At 48.4% G+C, this 17,064-nt stretch overlaps 1 protein-coding gene across 17 annotated transcripts in view; it reads left to right on the top strand.

The window, feature by feature from the left end:
* ATXN2 (ataxin 2) overlaps positions 1 to 17,064 on the top strand; it is a 1,509,788-nt gene that overhangs the window by 138,165 nt on the left and 1,354,559 nt on the right. For all 17 annotated transcript variants that reach the window (XM_085634791.1, XM_085634789.1, XM_085634788.1 and 14 more), the window contains one exon: positions 10,889 to 10,948. In XM_085634791.1, coding sequence (XP_085490917.1) covers positions 10,889 to 10,948 — 60 coding nt within the window. The remainder of the gene's footprint in view (positions 1 to 10,888; positions 10,949 to 17,064) is intronic.

Genomic DNA, 17,064 nt, shown 5'->3' with positions numbered 1-17,064 from the left:
TTTAGACACCTGGAGGGGCCACAGGAGGAGATGGTGGCCCTGCTGCACCCGACAATGCGGCCCTCCTGGCAGCAATTAATCATGCCAGAGACACTCTCGATGCCAAAATTGGCGTGGTGGGGACTGAAGTTTCCTTCCTACGCCAAGATCTTCGTACGGCTGTGGACCGGATTGCCGAGGCTGAGACCCGGGTCGCGACGGTGGAAGACAGTGTCCTCCCTCCAGAAAAAAGTGAATAAGCTCACCGTGGTGTCGCAGGAGCCGGCCTCCAGAGAGGAGGAGGCGGAGGGACGCCCATGGCGCAACAATCTATGCTTTGTGGGCCTGCGGGAGGGATGCGAAGATAGATAGATGACCACCTCCATCGCCAAATGGCTCACAGACATCTTGCCAAAAGATATCCTGTCAACGTCCTTTGTAGTGGAACGGGCCGATCGAGCTTTGACACAAAAGCCTCCTCCAGGGGCGGCCCGAGGCCAGTCATCACCAAGATTCTGAACTATGCTGACCGTGATGCGATCTTGCGATTCGCCAGAACACACAAGGATGGCCTTCAGTATGATTCCCACCCCATCATGGTGTTCCCAGACTATACGCGCCTGGTTCAGCAACAGCGCCAATCCTTCACGGCTGCGAGGCGCATGCTACGCGAGCTGAACATGCAATATATGTTGATATATCTAGCCTGGATGCGGGTGATTTACAACTCCAAATCCTTTTTCTTTGATACCCCTGAGGCTGTTTTTGCATGGCCTGATGAACGCCCACAGCTAAGACCTAACTCTCCGCCTGTAGTGGACTCGGACTCTTCTCGCAGCTCACACACTCAACGCCCGCGGCGCACTAAATCCAAAAAAAAACGTGGCTCTGGGTCCAGCAGAAGATCGGCAAGTTCGGAGCGGCCACCTTGCTGACTGGGAAGTCGTGTGTACATCTTAATTGCAAGTTGACATGGGGTTGGTCTATATAGTAACTCTTTCCTATTGGCCTTCCCTGGGCGATGATCCAGGCGAGGGATTTTCTCCTCTTAAATGCAAGTTGACTTGGGGGCTGGGTTATATAGTAACCTTTTATTCTCCGTCTCCGCTGGGCGGGCGTGGGGCATGGCCATGGGGTTGCAAGGCCACAGATTCAGTGCCCCCCCTTGTTGGGTAGGTTTATAGGGTGGGAAGGGATTCATTGGTGTGGGGGGGGTCCTCCAGTTGGGGGTCTCCTACATTACATACTGCGACAGATACTCCTATTTCTGGGCAGTGGGGGGGTTTATGGGAATTTGGTTTTGTTGTGTTTGTAGTATTATGTTTTTTTCCACAGACAGGTCATGCTCTCCTTCCTCCTTTTGATGTGTTTGTTACCCTAAGGGGTGTTCGTGTCAGGTGAGGCTACCTCGGTTGGGGATTAAACGTGGTATCTTGGAACGTCAAGGGCCTTCTTAACAAGGTGAAACGGGGGGCAATCTTACGCCAGGCCAAAAGGTACGGGGCCGATATCCTATTATTACAGGAAACCCATTTATTAGGCACCAAGATGCCCCGTCTAGCTCGATTTGGCTTTTATCATGTGTATCACGCTGGCTTTGTTCGGGGATCCAGGGGGGTGGCTATCCTCATCCATCGTAGGGTCCCCTTTCAATACATTACACATCAGGCGGATTTGGGTGGTAGATTCCTTTTCGTTACATGCACGTTTTCAGGGGAGCGGGTCACCATAGGCAGTATATATGCGCCCCCTCCATTAGGGACTGCATTTATCGACAAACTAGTCGCAACATGGGTCGAGGTGCACGAGAATTTTACATTGTTGGGGGGCGACTGGAATGACACCATGGGTCCACTGGATCGTCAGCGCAGTCCGGTCAGTGCACCCCTACCAGGCCAGACAAAATTGCATACCCTGGTCAGTACACTGGGGTGGGCTGACATATGGCGCGAATATCATCCCTCCGAACTTAATTTCACCTATTGCTCCACGGTACATGGCTCACAATCGTGGCCAGACTATTTCTTCGCTCCGCGGATACACTTGCACAGATTCTCTCATAGAACTCATATGCCCCGGGGACTTTCTGATCACTCACCGCTGCGATTACATTTTCATACTCTCTCCCGTAAACCCCCCTTCCAGTGGCGGATGTCACCATGGCACCTTCGAGACCCGGCATACCAAGATATGCTGCACACTGCAGTTAACACATACTTGGAGGAGAACGGCCCCACAGCCCCCTCCCGGACTACTCTATGGGAAGCCCTAAAACCGACGGTTTGAGGGGTTGAGATCAGTTATCGCACGAATGAAAAGCAGGCGCGGCGGGAGCAGTTGGAGGCTCTAGAGACATGTCAGGCGTCACTCGCTTTGCAACTCAATACTGACCCTAGTCCTGTTCTTCGCCGGAACCTGCTGCAGGCGCAGCAGGACCTTCGGCTGTACCTCATGGGTAAAGCGAAAGAGATATGGGAGGCTTCCCAACACTGAGTTCATCACTGGGGCGATAAGTCCAGTAAGATGCTCCATAGACTTTGCAGAGCGGATACGTCTCCGGCAGTAGTCCCCGCCATTCGTGGCACCGATGGGTCCCTCCACTCAACACCGCAAGGTGTCGCTGCGGACTTCGCCAGACAATTTACTGCACTCTATACTAGGCAGGAACAAATTTCACCGGAGCTGATCGCAGAGTTTCTGGTGGATATCCCTCCCTGTCGGCTCCCCGATCAACTCCGGGAACAATTGGACGCTCCCATTACCATGGAAGAACTCACTGGGGCCCTTAATGCACTCCATCCCGGCCGCGCTCCCGGGCAGAACTGGTTCCCAATGGAATTCCTCAGGCCCAATATACACACGCTGGGGCCCCATCTATTGGCTACAATACAAGAGGCTGTGGAGTCTACCATCTTGCCTAGGGACTGGCGGCACGCGGACATTGTACTGTTTCATAAGCCGGGCCGGCCTCCGGAGGACCCTTCCTCATACCGCCCCATCTCCCTCATAAATTTTGAGCCAAAATTGCTGGTGAAGGTGTTGGCCGATCGCCTGCGCAGCTGCATCAGTGACTTGATCCACCCAGATCAATCAGGCTTTATGCCACACAGGGCTACTCGACATAATATCAGACGGGTACACAATGCCATGGTGGCAGCCCCGACGTTGGGTCGACCAGCTGCTTTGTTTCTCGTCGACATAGATAAGGCATTTGACTCCCTGAGTTGGGTGTATCTATTTCAGCTCCTTGAGGCAATAAACTTGGGGCCTCGTTTCGTGGTCTATGTGCGATTGTTATATACAGAGCTGACCATGTCGGTCCGAGTTGCGGGACACCATTCACAGCCCTTTTTTATCCAGCGGGGCACCAGACAGGGTTGCTCCCTCTTGCGATAGAGCCCCTGGCGGCGTGGGTTCAGAGCGATCCGGTCCTTCGGGGGTTCGACTGGTCCCAGTCACGTTTGGACCGTATAGCTTTGTATGCGGACAATGTCTTCTTTTTCATGACCGATCCTTGGAACTCAGCCCCTCGTATGCTTGAAATCCTTAGGGTTTTTGGAGGTACCTCGGGCCTCCATGCCATCCCCGCCAAATCTATTTTATTTCCTGTGTGCGGACATAAAGGCCGCAACACCTAGGCATCGCAGCTTTCCCGGGCGACGTTTGGCTTCAAGTATCTTGGCATATATATTTCCCCTTGTCTGAAAGTCTCCTGGGCTCACAATATCTCCCCTTTGATGGCTAGTCTTCATAACGAAACCTCTGTGTGGTCCTCTCTCCCTCTTTCTCTGTCCGGACGCTCAGCCATTTTTAAAATGGTATCACTGCCCCGTATTTTATATCGTCTCCAGAATTACCCATACCCCATTCCGCGTATATGGTTCGCACAAGTAGCAGCCATACAAAATAAATTAATGTGGAACGGCGGGGCGGTCAGAGTGGCGCACCGCACATGTACACAATCCACATATTGCGTGGGGATCGCCGCAGCGGATGTTTATGCCTATTGTGTAGCATCCCATGTGATGGTAATAAACAAATGGTGGTACTGCTCCCCCACAGATCCCGCATATTCGGCAGAACATGCTGCTATGGATCAGGTCCCGCTCCTTCATTTATTATACAGCACAGTTCGCCTCGATCACTTACCACCGGCCGGCAGAGTGGTGATACAGCTCTGGCGCGCCAAGACCCGACCGATGGGATGGAAGGGGACGCTTACTCAAATGACCCCCTTATGGCAGGGCACACATCTCCGCTCCGTAGCAGCATTAACGGGGTTCAAAGGGTGGGACCGTGTCGGGATTTCGACTCTCGGCGATGTAATGCGCGGCACCACCATGAAATCCTTTCAGCAATTACAGACCGATTTTGATTTACATAAAACACAATTCTATAAGTTCTCCAGTATTGGGGTGTCTTTCATAGATTCACATGCTTGAATTTTCCCCGTCGTCGAAGTGGGAGTCCCACGGTACATAACATAGCGATGTAGTAATAACATAAGCCTAATAGGCATAAAAGAAAGTAAAACCATAGTGTTTTTATGGACAGACAACTTCTCACATCTATAACCTATTACTGTCATTATGTTTTAGTCCAAAATCCAGCCAATCAGGCGTCCGCACCTACTAGAACCTTCTCCCCAGAGGCTCAGGCCCTCAGATTTTCTACCGCACGTCGTGTGAAGGGAGTCTCCCTGAGCATGCTCAGTTTTTCTTCTTATATCTCCTCAGAAGATTGCCTCTATGATGTCTACTTCCAAGAAATCCCTCTTCAGACCTTGTGGAAGTTGTGGTAAAGTGAGACTTCATTCTGAAGACCCTCACAAAAAATGTATTTATTGCTTATATCCTGAACATCAGGTAAAAGATTGTAAAATTTGTAGGACCTTCTCTCAGAAGACTTTAAAAGACAGAGAAGGACGTCTCCTTCTGTGGCTACAGAAGTTGAAGACTTCAGAAAATCCTCTTTCAGATGTGGAGAGTGTGTCTTCAATCAAAACTGCTCCCTCCTTGAAGAGAACAAGTGACTCTCAGAAGGTTTCTCCAAGACCTAAAGTGGTGAAGAAACATCATGTTGATAAGCCCACTACCCAACCTTCAACTTCAAAAGGGGTGATTCTCCCCCCCCTCCCCCCCCCCCCCTCCAGGTGCCCCCCGAGATCTGATTCTCAGGCGTCAAAGACTCCATCTGCGCAGTTTTTACCTTAGAAACTGCCTCTCTCGTCGATTAGCTCATCAACGCTTCCTCCGTCGACGAGAGCTGCCGTCGTTGCATCTACGTCGACGACTTAGACTTCTATGCCTATGAAGCCGGCTATGATCCTATCGTCGGCATCTTCACCGTCGACGTTGGTATCTGTTAAGGTGAGACCCATTTAGTCTTCAGTGCCTTTAACTTCGTCGACAACGGCAAGCAAACATAGAAGAAAGCATACGTCGTTGACGGTGGCTGTCGTCGACGGAGGCTCAACGACGACTTTTGTGGTCAGCAACAATGGCTACGACTCCATCTATAGATCTGACACCATTAAAGGCTTCAAGCTCTTTGCTTCAACGTCGCCGTTCCTCTTTGGATACCCTAATGCCAATTAAAGCTCCTTCTCAGCCTCCAGAGGTGCTATTTACATCTGACGATGAGGAATCCGAGGATGACAGATTTCGGGCTGTTCGCAGTCCCTCTAAGCTTCTAATAAAGTGTCAAGAATCTGATGAGGATGACTACTTACAAGAGGAGGATTTCTCTACTTGTGACACGCACCCGACGCAAGAACTTCCTATGGCACAACTGCCTTTAAGTCTTCTTTCCAACCTCCAATATATGTTGGATGATTACAACCGCCGTTTTCCACGTTCTGTGCAAACTTCTCCAACGCCGCAGGTACCTTCACAGCCTGTTTCAAATAAGGAATCAGTGGCCACACCTACGTCGGCGACAAGAGTTCAACATCTTGCAGTTCCTCAAATCATAGAGGAGGACATAGTCGACGAGCAGGATGATGACGGTGACGAAGAAGAAGGTGAGCTGGATGACGGATCCCTTCTTTCAGAATGGGACAACTATCAAATACAAACGCCATCTCCTGCTGATCCAGCTCCTTTGGATTCTCCACCGGTCGGCATCAGTGGTTTTCATTTGCTCATGGAAAGAGCGGCTAAGAGATTCCACCTTCCTATGACCACCAGGGAGGAGGATTGTTTCCTATATGATTTTAAGGATCAACCTCAAAAACAAGTCCGTTGTATTCCAATTATCGATTTTTATCTGGCAAGAAGGCCTCAAGCTGATGCAAACTCCTAGCTCCATTGCAGCTATCCTTCCTAAGATAGATAAAAAATACAAAGCCCCTCCAAATTCTCCTGCTTGTTTAATTTCGCAAACAAAGCCTGATTCCATCATTACTCAGGCAGCTCAGCGTCGATCCAGAAACCCATGGTCTCCATTGTCTGCACCACCAGATCAAAAGGGTCGACGCCTGGATGGTATAGGAAAGACATTTTCAACTATGGCTGCAACTACAGTACGTGCGGCCAATTCTTTAGCAATCTTGGGCCGTTACGACCACCAAATGTGGTCAGACATTTCATCTCTTATAGACCTTATCCCTGAGGTGTCTAAGCCAGAGGCATTAAAGATTCTTCAAGAGGGGGAAAGAATTTCCTCGGAAATTATCGATTGCGCTATTGATGTATCCTCTACTGGTTTCCGTCTTTTGGCTGGTGCAGCAGTCCTCAGGCATCAGGGCTGGTTACGGGCCACGTCTTTCCGTCAGGCGGTACAGACAAAAATACTGGACATGCCTTTACGACGGTGAATCATTGTTTGGCCAGCATATAGACGATGCCCTTCAAACAATTAAAAAGGACACTGACACTGCTCGAACTCTTGGGTCTTTACAGTTCAAAAAGCACCTTTTCGAGGCGCAAGAGGTCGTGGCTCCTCTTCTTCCTTTCGAGGAAATTCTAATCAGTACAGACAAGGTCAAAACCGCTACTCCTCCCAGAATCAGCAGTCATATAGGCAACAGCATTCTTCCACCTACTGGCAATACAGAGGAAAATCCTCTTACAGAGGAAAGGATTCATCCAAGAAACAATGACTCTCACAACACACCGTCGCAAAATCCTCCCGCTTTTTCAAAACTTGGAGGTCGAATCTCCCACTTCTGCTCCAAATGGTCACAAATTACTACTGATCAATGGGTTCTGGATATTGTGCGCAGGGGACACACATTGGAATTCGTAAAGATTCCTCCCAATACTCCACCAAGAGGTCCCCCTCCTGCTCACCTAAAAGAACTTTTGAATCAGCTAAAAATTTAGTTAAGAAAGGGCGCGATCAAAGTGGTGCCAAAACTACAGAAGGGCAGGGGGTTCTATTCAAAGTTTTTCCTCATACAGAAAAAGTCGGAAGAATGGCGCCCCATTTTGGATCTACGGGCCCTGAACAAATATATCTAAAAACAAACTTCTCGCATGTTGTCCCTTCAAGAAGTACTTCCTTTTCTATCCCAAGGAGAGTATATGACAACTTTGGATCTTCAAGATGCTTATTTTCATCTTCCCATACTGCCGAGACACAGAAAATTTCTCAGATTCAGAGTGGCCGGAAAGGACTTCCAATTCAAGGTTCTTCCATTCGGCCTTCGTTCCGCTCACTGAGTGTTTACAAAAGTTGCACCGGGGGCAGCTTACCTTAGTCTACAAGGAGTGCAAATTTTTCCATACTTAGACGACTACTAAAGGCAAAGTCGTTCGAACTGGCATCCAAAAAAACTCTTTTCTGCAGGTCCCTCTTCCAATCTCTGGGCCTCACGCTAAACATGGAAAATCTCAGTTTCTCCCAGCTCAAAACAGACTGTTCTTGGGAGCCATTCTAGATACCAAGCAAGGGAAAGGTTTTGTGTCGCACGAAAGACGTCAGTTGAAATCTTTCCTAGGGATGTTGTCCTTGTGCGTTCCTCTAGTCCCTCACTGCCGCCTGAAAATGAGACCTGTCCAGGAGGAATTGGACAAACAATGGGCTCCAATCTCAGGAACTTTCAACGATTTAGTCAGTCATACATCGACTAAAGAGAGCTCTTTTATGGTGTACTCACAAAGTAAATATCTCCTCAGGGCGTCTGTTTTCGGCGGACACTCCACATTTCACCCTCACAACCGATGCATCTCTCGAGGGTTTGGGCTCCCACTTACAAGGGCTGACTGTGAAAGGCAAGTGGACCGCTCAACAAAAAACAAGACACATCAACCTTTTAGAGTTACTGGCCATTTTTCTGGCTCTGAAAGCTTTCCGAACCATCATTCAAGGAAGCTCGGTGTTGATCCGTACGGACAACACAACGTGCATGCACTACATCAACAAACGGGGAGGCACAAGGTCCGTCTTGTTGTCCCTTCAGGCCCAACAAATTTGGAATTGGGCGATTCAACATCACATCGTCCTCACAGCAGTTCATGTTCCGGAGCGTCGAACAATCTTGCGGATTCCCTAAGCAGATCGTCCACGACCAATCACGAATGGGAATTGCACCGACCCATTCTGGATCACATTTTTCAACTATGGGGTCCCCCAAATCTGGAACTGTTCGCAAAATATCTGAACCGCAAATGCCTGTTCTACGCAAGTTGGCTTCCCCAACCAAAGTCATGCGGGAATGCCTTTTTGATGAACTGTCACATTATTCTTATGGCCCCCCGGTGGCCTCGACAAATCTGGTTCACGGAACTCCTGCTCCTGTCTCAGTGCGACCCGATCATTCTTCGCCCTCTTCCAAATCTTCTGACCATGGAACACGGCCAAATTTGTCATCCTGATCCAGGTCTTGGCTAAGGCTAGAGCACCTTCCACTGTGAAAACATATAAACCCAAATGGAAACGATTCTGTCTATGGTGCAATGAAGCTCAAGTACATCCTATACATTCCAAGCCAGAACAACTTTTGCCTTTCTTTTTGCACCTAGCAAAATCAGGCCTCTCGTACTCTACCCTTAAGGTTTTCCTAGCAGCAATCTCACGATTCCGTCAAGATGGCTCTAACTCACTTTACTCGTCAAGAGTAATCCAACAATTTTTCAAGGGTCTTTTTCGAATGTTTCCTCCGATACGTCGGCCACCTCCACCTTGGCATCTAAACATTGTATTGGCACAGCTCATGAAACCACCATTTGAGCCAATCCATAAGGTCAGTCTCAAATATGTTACTTGGAAGACTTCTCTACTCCTGGCTCGTACATCCTCCTGCCGGGTCAGTGACTTGCAGGCGTTTACCACTAAACCACCTTTTCTTCAATTTACTAAAGACTCTGTCCTGCTCTGCACCAATCCGGCCTTTATCCCCAAGGTGCCATCGGATTTCCACCTCAATGAGCCAGTTGTTTTAAAAAGAAAAAAAAAATCCCAATCCTCAAACTTCTGCAGAGAAAACGCTTCATTCTTTGGATGTCAAGAGATGTCTCAATTTTACCTTCAGAGAACAGCCACTGCTCGATGTTACGTTTCTGTGACATAAACTACAGGAAGGTGAAGGTATCCACAAACTTCCTACCACCCATGGTTCCCCCACTTGTCCTGATAAAAACGCTCCCCCACTTGTGTACCTGTTGACCCTGGTGTGATTAATTTCTGACATGTGCACTAGGCCTAGGAACACAAGTGGGGTAGCATTTATATCAGAACAAGTGGGGGGAACGCTGGGTCTTCTTGGTAAGTAAACCTTGTGGGATCCACACAAAACATAACACATATTATTCCCTTAGTGACCAAAAGGTTGTGAGGATTGGTGTTCACTACAGAGAGAGTATGCATTGACAGTAAAAATCTACAAAACATTATTGCACACATCAATCACAGGCATACTGGTTAGGTTTGGCACAAGGGTAAGTAAATGGTTCTTAACAAAAAACCTTACCAATGACTTAAGGAAATAAAATCCCCAAAAGTCATTGTGAATTTCAAAATCAGAACATTGAACAATTGACTTGCAGCTCGTGAGCTGCAAAGCCACGTCAAGGCACCAACTTTTCTACACTCCATTGACATGCCTTTCATGCGTCAGACACAGAAAACCATTCACACTGCAAGTTGCAGCCCCAAGACAATACAACACATACATTTACAAATAGCGCCATTTAAGGGTCCATCACCCTCTTAAGACAACAGGACTAACACACTAATCACACCACCTAGCACCCAAACTTTAGACATCTGACAAACACACCTCAAGCAAGTCAGTACATCTACTGGCTACCAGCCACCAACACACCACCAGCCCACACACACTGCCACCCAAGCACCAGTCCACGTACAGCGAGGTTTTCCCTTCTAGAGCTTTAGAGTCCATCTATGCTGTTGGCCTTCAAAGGGAGTGCAGGTTAAGCACACTGTTGACTAATTGCAATATGCAATGGTACCACAAAGCGTTAGGCAGTATAGCTTTTCCAGCCTCTCTGGGCCATTAGATACGCTCCTATCTTCTGCCCAATTTTTGGAAGGGCAAAATGGACTACACATGGATCACCTTTCGCAAAATTGCACATCCCTGTCCCTAGCTAAAATTAGAGGCAGTGGTTTGAGGGTGATAAGTTGTTTGGGGCTTGGCAACTTTTGTCTTATTCTAGAGCCAGCGCTTTAAGTAATTCCTAAATCTCTGCTGTGGGTACTTCAATGTTTTCAATTGATATGTACATGTGGTATTGATGATGACTTATTACTGTAGCTATTATTCAAGTTTATTTGGTTTTTATGAACCTTTAGTAAACGAATAAAATAAGCAACGTCTCATTTTAAGTGCTTACATGAAATTTGATTTGCCATCTATCCTCAATTGCTCTAACCCCTTTGAAAATTGTAAAAGTTATTTCGTATATTATCTTTTGATTGTACTATTATTTTTTTTTCTTTTCAGATTTCTTTTGATGGAATCTATGCAAATATGCGAATGGTTCACATACTGACGTCAGTTGTTGTAAGTAGTTTTTAATAATGGCAATTTATTTCACTAGATGTAGCATTGCTGCTTACTTGAATGAAATGTTTGTTCTGACATCGCACTGCCCATTTTGTCTATGTGAACTAGCGCTTCCTTATGTGGAGTCGCCATTTGGCAAGAGAGATTCTTATTCTGTGCAGGAGCAGCAAGGTAACTGTAAGGAAGTTGCACACCTGAATTTGACTATCTGGCAATCAGACCTGTTAACCTTCAATACAGATTGAGTTTTAATATTGCTTATAGCCTGCTGCTGGGGGCTATACCGGTTTTTAATGGCCCTGAGCCAGAGTCTATAACGGGAAGAGAACCTTTAACAATCGGTATATCCTGAGGCAGAAGGGCTATAAAGATATTAGAACATTCCACTCACCGAGGTTAGAATGTTCTAAATTGAAAGGAAAAACCAGAAAGACCTACATTGGAATGTTGGTGCAAAAGGCCTATACCGACCATTATAAGGCCGGAGCAACTTCATTGTCTTTAATAGAGCTCTTAACAGTCCAATATAGCTTTCTTTGTCCCTCATTGAACAATGTTGTCTTTTAAATGAGCATAGCATTGTTTAAATATGGCGTTAGTACAGTGGCGATTTTTAGAACATCACTGATGTAAAGGTAAGTTTGAAGAAACTCAAGCAGTTCCTCTTCTTATGGAAGGCTTACTCATTTCTGTCAGTCTCTGAGATCCCAATACAGTCCTATATCCTTTTGGGGCATAACAGTTCTTTTCTGATGGATACTTCTAACCATGGATTCCTCAAGTTAGAATGTTCTATGCTTCATCCGGAGATCTTTCACAGAAGTGACCCCGCAATCCATTAGATGTTATTGTGCACCTGCTGCCTCGAAATCTGCATGAAGGTTTGCTCCTTTCCATTTGTGTCTTCTGATGTCGAGCTCTAGTTTCACTCTGAATTTGTTGCGTCTCCCAATGACTTTTAATGGCTTCACCGTCTGCTAGGAAACTGTGTATCCACGTAAAATGAATCTGTTGTGACTGATGGAAGCAGATGTTGATCACGGTCTTGATCCGCCTTTCAGATAATACAGAATCTCCCACGCGGTGGTTCAAACACGGCGAAGCAAAACGTAAAACACAACAATACCTTGAAAGGGATTTTATTTTACAAAATGCAAAGACTTTCCTTATAGAACAAGGCTTGGGGTTTATTTATGCAATGCTCTCTAACAGAAAGGCTTTCCCAGATCCCAAATGCATATGTATATAGAGATATATATTTATATGTATATGCAAGCAATGATAACACACTTGGTAAATGCAACAGTTGAATGCATGGATATGAAATAAAAGCAGCAAATAATATGAGATAAAACTCAAGCAGATATACTGGACTTCCTGCAAGAGATAAAAAGATTAAAAAAAACACCTCAAATGATCAAAGCCACTTGCCACACACATCACAATGACATTAATCAAAACTCAACACTTCACCTGGAGCTAACACTGCATCTTAGCCCACTCCTGACCGGCCGATTTAACAGCCGGGGATAAGAGCCTCAGCAACCAGGGTTCCGCTGTACCGAACTTGACACGTCCATCCCCATATGGATTCAAAAATCCAGGTTTCTAAGTCAACAACCCTCAGCTTTATAATCTCAAAACACACACTAGAAGGTTTGAGAGTCTTCCCCTCTGCGCCAAGGAAACTTACTTCAACTGGCCAGCTTCCAGGCAAGCATTCCATGTCAGAAAAGAGTTCCCACGTTCCCTCTACATTCTCGCATGTTCCAGCCTTTATCTTAATGAAGCTCACAAAAGCCTTCTAAGGTACATTAAACAATCTCTCACAAAAACAATCCTTGAACGTGATTAACCCAAACAACTTGCAAGCGTGTCTGTGCGCGCAGAGAAGCTGAAGCAAGGCAGAGTCAGAATTCAGGATGACATGAGGCCATGTCGAAGTCAATAGTAAGAAATTAATAATTCTTGCCAATGAACAACATAATGCACATTTGTGCACCACTGCCTATAGCTTCACATGCTTCATCTCTCAATGTACAACACAGTGCACATTTGTGCTCCAATGCTCATAACACTGCACTTCTGGACCAAAAAGTACATTCCACACCTCACTCATGCTTTCAAATGCACATGTTCTGTTCTTGGCAAGGCTGTTCTATTGTATCAGCTCCCACTGTAAGACTGCAAGATTACAAGAAAGAAACCTTCAATAGAAACAAGGCATATGCAGGATGTCGTACATTGAGGCTAGGATAAAATAACACACCAAAATCAATGAAAATGATGATAGTCAAAGGTCATCAAAGGGTGTTGGACAATAAGAGGGCCTCTAGCACTACAATCACGGATCCACATGAGGTGTCTCTTTAGGCTTGGACGCAGCTCATATATGTGTGTTAAGTACGCCCTCATGCACCTGAATCTTGTGGATCCACACAGATTCCAGATCTTCCCACCACAGAAATATGAGGAAAATGTTTTTTTTTTGTTTTTTTTTTAAAGCCCGCGAAATCGGTAGCGCCTAGTGGGCTTTCTGTCTCCCCCGGGGGCAGATCAGGGGCCACTGCCCCCATCCGCGCCACAGGGGGGCAGAACGACTGGCATTTTTTGGGGGAGGTGTGGGCATCGGCATGCCCATTCTGGGCTGACCTCACCCCTATATCAATAAAAAAATCCCTGGTTTCTAGAGGGCTTTCTGCCCCTCGGTGGGCAGATTGGGGGCTACTGCCCCCATATTGCCCCATTATGCCTCCGGGAGGCAGAAAGACTATGGTAATTGTTTTTGGGGTGGGGGCATTATCATGCTCATTCTGAGCAGCCCTCACCCCTACATCATAAAAAAAAGTGCCTGGGGCCTAGTGGGCTTTCTCCCCCTGGGGGGCAGATATGGGGCTACTGCCCCCATCTGCCCCGGGAGGGAGCAGAAAGACTTGCATTTTTTTTCGGGACGGGTGGCATTGGCCTGCCCATCTTGGGCAGCCCCCACCCCTACATCAATAAAAATACGGGCTGATTAGGGGGTGCCTGCGAGTGTCCTTGTGTTGGGGTGTTGGGCTTTGTGCCAGCTTTTGCGGTGTCTCTCCCCTCCCCCTTGGGCCTACACTCGGCCGTCATATCGGGCTGTGTATGACTTTGGGGGTTTCTATGGAGCATTTGGTGCCGCCATTGGCCTTGGGGGTCTCCGCTGGGGCCGGGGTTTCTCCTCCCTTCTGGGTGATTCGGCGGCTGGAGTTTTGACAACTTTCGGGGTGGCCCGGCTGGGACCCTACTACCCACTACCTGGTGGCCTATATTTGTGGGGTGCCAGTGTGCCCTTGCAGCGTAGGGGTGTGGCCCTCATTGGTGCTGTGTACATTTTGTGGCATTGGGGGTTCATCTGGGATTGGAGATTTAGCTCCACTATGATACGGGATAGGCTCACAGGGGGCTCGACCAAGCAGAGCACTTTGGAACGCTTTGCGGGGCCTGCGGCCTCGCCTGCTGGGCAGGGGGGGCACAGGGAGGAGTCCCGGACAATGCTGCCCTCCTAGAGTCCATTACTCAATCCCACACGGCCCTCAAGACGAAAATAGGGGAGGTGGGCTCTGAGGTGTTACTCCTACGTCAAGACCTGCGCAACGCTCCTGAACGCATCACTGAGACGGAAAACAGGGTCTCCAGGGTGGAGGACTCAGTGGGTATATTGCAGAAGAAGGTGGCGTCTCTGGAGGCCATCACTAGGGGCCTGGCATCTCGTGTTGAGGATGCAGAAGGAAGGGCATGGAGGAGTAAACTGCGCTTTGTGGGGTTCCCGGAGGGCTGCGAAGGGGGGAGCATGGAACATTTCTTGACCATATGGCTCGTTAGTTGGCTTGCCCCAGAATCCATGTCCACCTGCTTCATCATTGAGAAGGAGCATCGGGCCCTCATGCAGAAGCCGCCACCGGGGGCCCGACCTCACCCGGTCATAGCCAAAATCCTCAACTATCATGATCGGGACGCTATCCTGAAACAAGCACGCCTTAAGGAGCCACTGCTTTTCGATAATGCTTGCATCCTTATACTCCCTGATTACACTCATCTGGTTCAGCAGAAGCGTCAATCATTTACAACAGCGAAGACCTGCCTTCGGGACCTAAAGCTGCCATATTCTCTCCTCTATCCCGCTAAGCTGAGGGTGGTCTATCATTCATGTACACTGTTTTTTGATTCTCCTGAAGATGTCTTTCAATGGACTGACGAAACGGTAAAGGTGCGTTCGCATACACCGCCGAGCCTGGAGTCTGACTCGTCAACAAGTGAATCTGTTCGCAGACCACCTAAAGTCAAGGTTAAGGGACGCAGGCGCTCAGGTTCTAGATGCCGCTCGCAGTCTCATAGCGATGCCAGCAGATCGGCTTCAGTGCCCCGTTCGGGGAAGCCGACCAAGTGATCCATGCGGGGCTCTCCTGTTGGACTACCACCTGTACATTTCTATTTCAACTGTCGAAGCCTATGATCTGGCTTCTATCCCCTGTTGGCCCTCGAGGTCCGGGGACAGCCCAGGTCGCCATGCCGCCTCCACCGCGATAGATACTTCTTTGTTTCTGAGGTACTGGGGTGGGGGGTTGGGGTTTCTGGGGATGTTGTGGTTCACTATATGTGAGTTGTTTATTTGTTCCTCAGCAGATGTTTTTTTTTTTGATTACGGTCTGGGGAATTGCTTTGGTTTTACAGATCTGTCATATTGTTGCCACATGTCGCCGCGTATTTCTATGTCACCACAGGTCCTGCCCGTGGTATTGATTGTGCTATTGTATGTCCACTCCTGTAGCTAGCCCACGGCTTACTGTTGGGTCCCTTCGGATCGTGGGTTGGAATGTCAGGGGGGCGCTGGATAAAGTCAAGAGGGGAGCGATACTTCATCAGACTAAGCGTTATCAGGTTGATGTTCTAATGTTGCAGGAGACAAACCTCCTGGGGACCAAGGCCTTTTGCTTACAGAGATATGGGTATTCCCGGGGGTTGGCACTTCTCATCCACCGTAGGATTCCATATGCTCATTCTAAGACTTGGGCGGACACCCAAGGGAGGTATGTTTTTATTCAAGGATCCATTTATGAGGAACAGGTGGTACTGGGCAGTGTTTACCACCACACCACCCCCCCCCCGTCCTGGACGTTGGCTGAACGCATTATGACATTGTGGGCGGACGCTCCAGACGGGGTGGCAGTAGTGGGTGGTGACTGGAATGATGTGATGGATGGGGCTCAGGATAGATGGCGCCGAGTGGGAGCACCAACTGTGGGCCAACCAACTAAATTATCCTCCTTGGTGTTGGGCCTGGGCTGGGTGGACTTCTGGCACAGACAGCACGCGGAGGAGCAGGGCTACACTTATTTTTCAGCGGTGCATGAATCGTTTTCACGGTTAGATTATCTTTTCATACCAGCGGCCACAGTTGAGAGAGTGTCGGACGCGGAAATCCTCCCCAGGGGTCTGTCTGACCACTCCCGGGTTGCACTTAGGCTGCGGCTGGGCCCTGCACGGCCCCCTTTTCGTTGCCGTCTCTCCCCCTGGCATTTGCAAGATGACCAGTACAGGGCTCATTTGGGGCAGGCCATTGCACAATATCTCGATGTTAATGTGGGATCAGTGATCATCGCTGCAATGTTGTGGGAAGCGATGAAGTCGACCATTTGGGGTGTGAATATATCCTACTGCTCCGCGGCGCTCCAAAAAAAAGTGTCCTTGGTACGCTCGAAGGCCCATCTATTAGAATTGGAACGCGCTGGTAGAGAGGAGGGGGGAGCGCTGGCGCGTAGACAACTGATAGTGGTGAGGCAATCGCACGCGGATTTGTTCCTGGATGAGGCCAGATTGGCGTGGCTGGCGTCCCGCAGTAGGATCTATCAATGGAGCGACAAGTCCAGTAAATTGCTCCATCGACTATGCCAGGGGGCAGTGAGTTCCCTGGTTTTGCCTGGGCTTCTGGGGCTAGTTGGGAGGGCATTGGGCAATCTCTTAGATCTTGTGGAGAGCTTTGCGCATTATTATGCCGATTTGTATACCCCACAGGAGTCCCTGCCAGGGGACGTGGTTCGTCGTTTTATTACTGATCTTCCGCCTCGGTCTCTCTCTGATGAAGCTCG

The sequence above is a fragment of the Triturus cristatus genome, chromosome 11, assembly GCF_964204655.1.
Source record: "Triturus cristatus chromosome 11, aTriCri1.1, whole genome shotgun sequence".
NCBI classification, from domain to species: Eukaryota; Metazoa; Chordata; class Amphibia; order Caudata; family Salamandridae; genus Triturus; species Triturus cristatus.
Note: the sequence above shows the minus strand (reverse complement) of the source record. Positions and strands in the feature narration are given on the sequence as shown.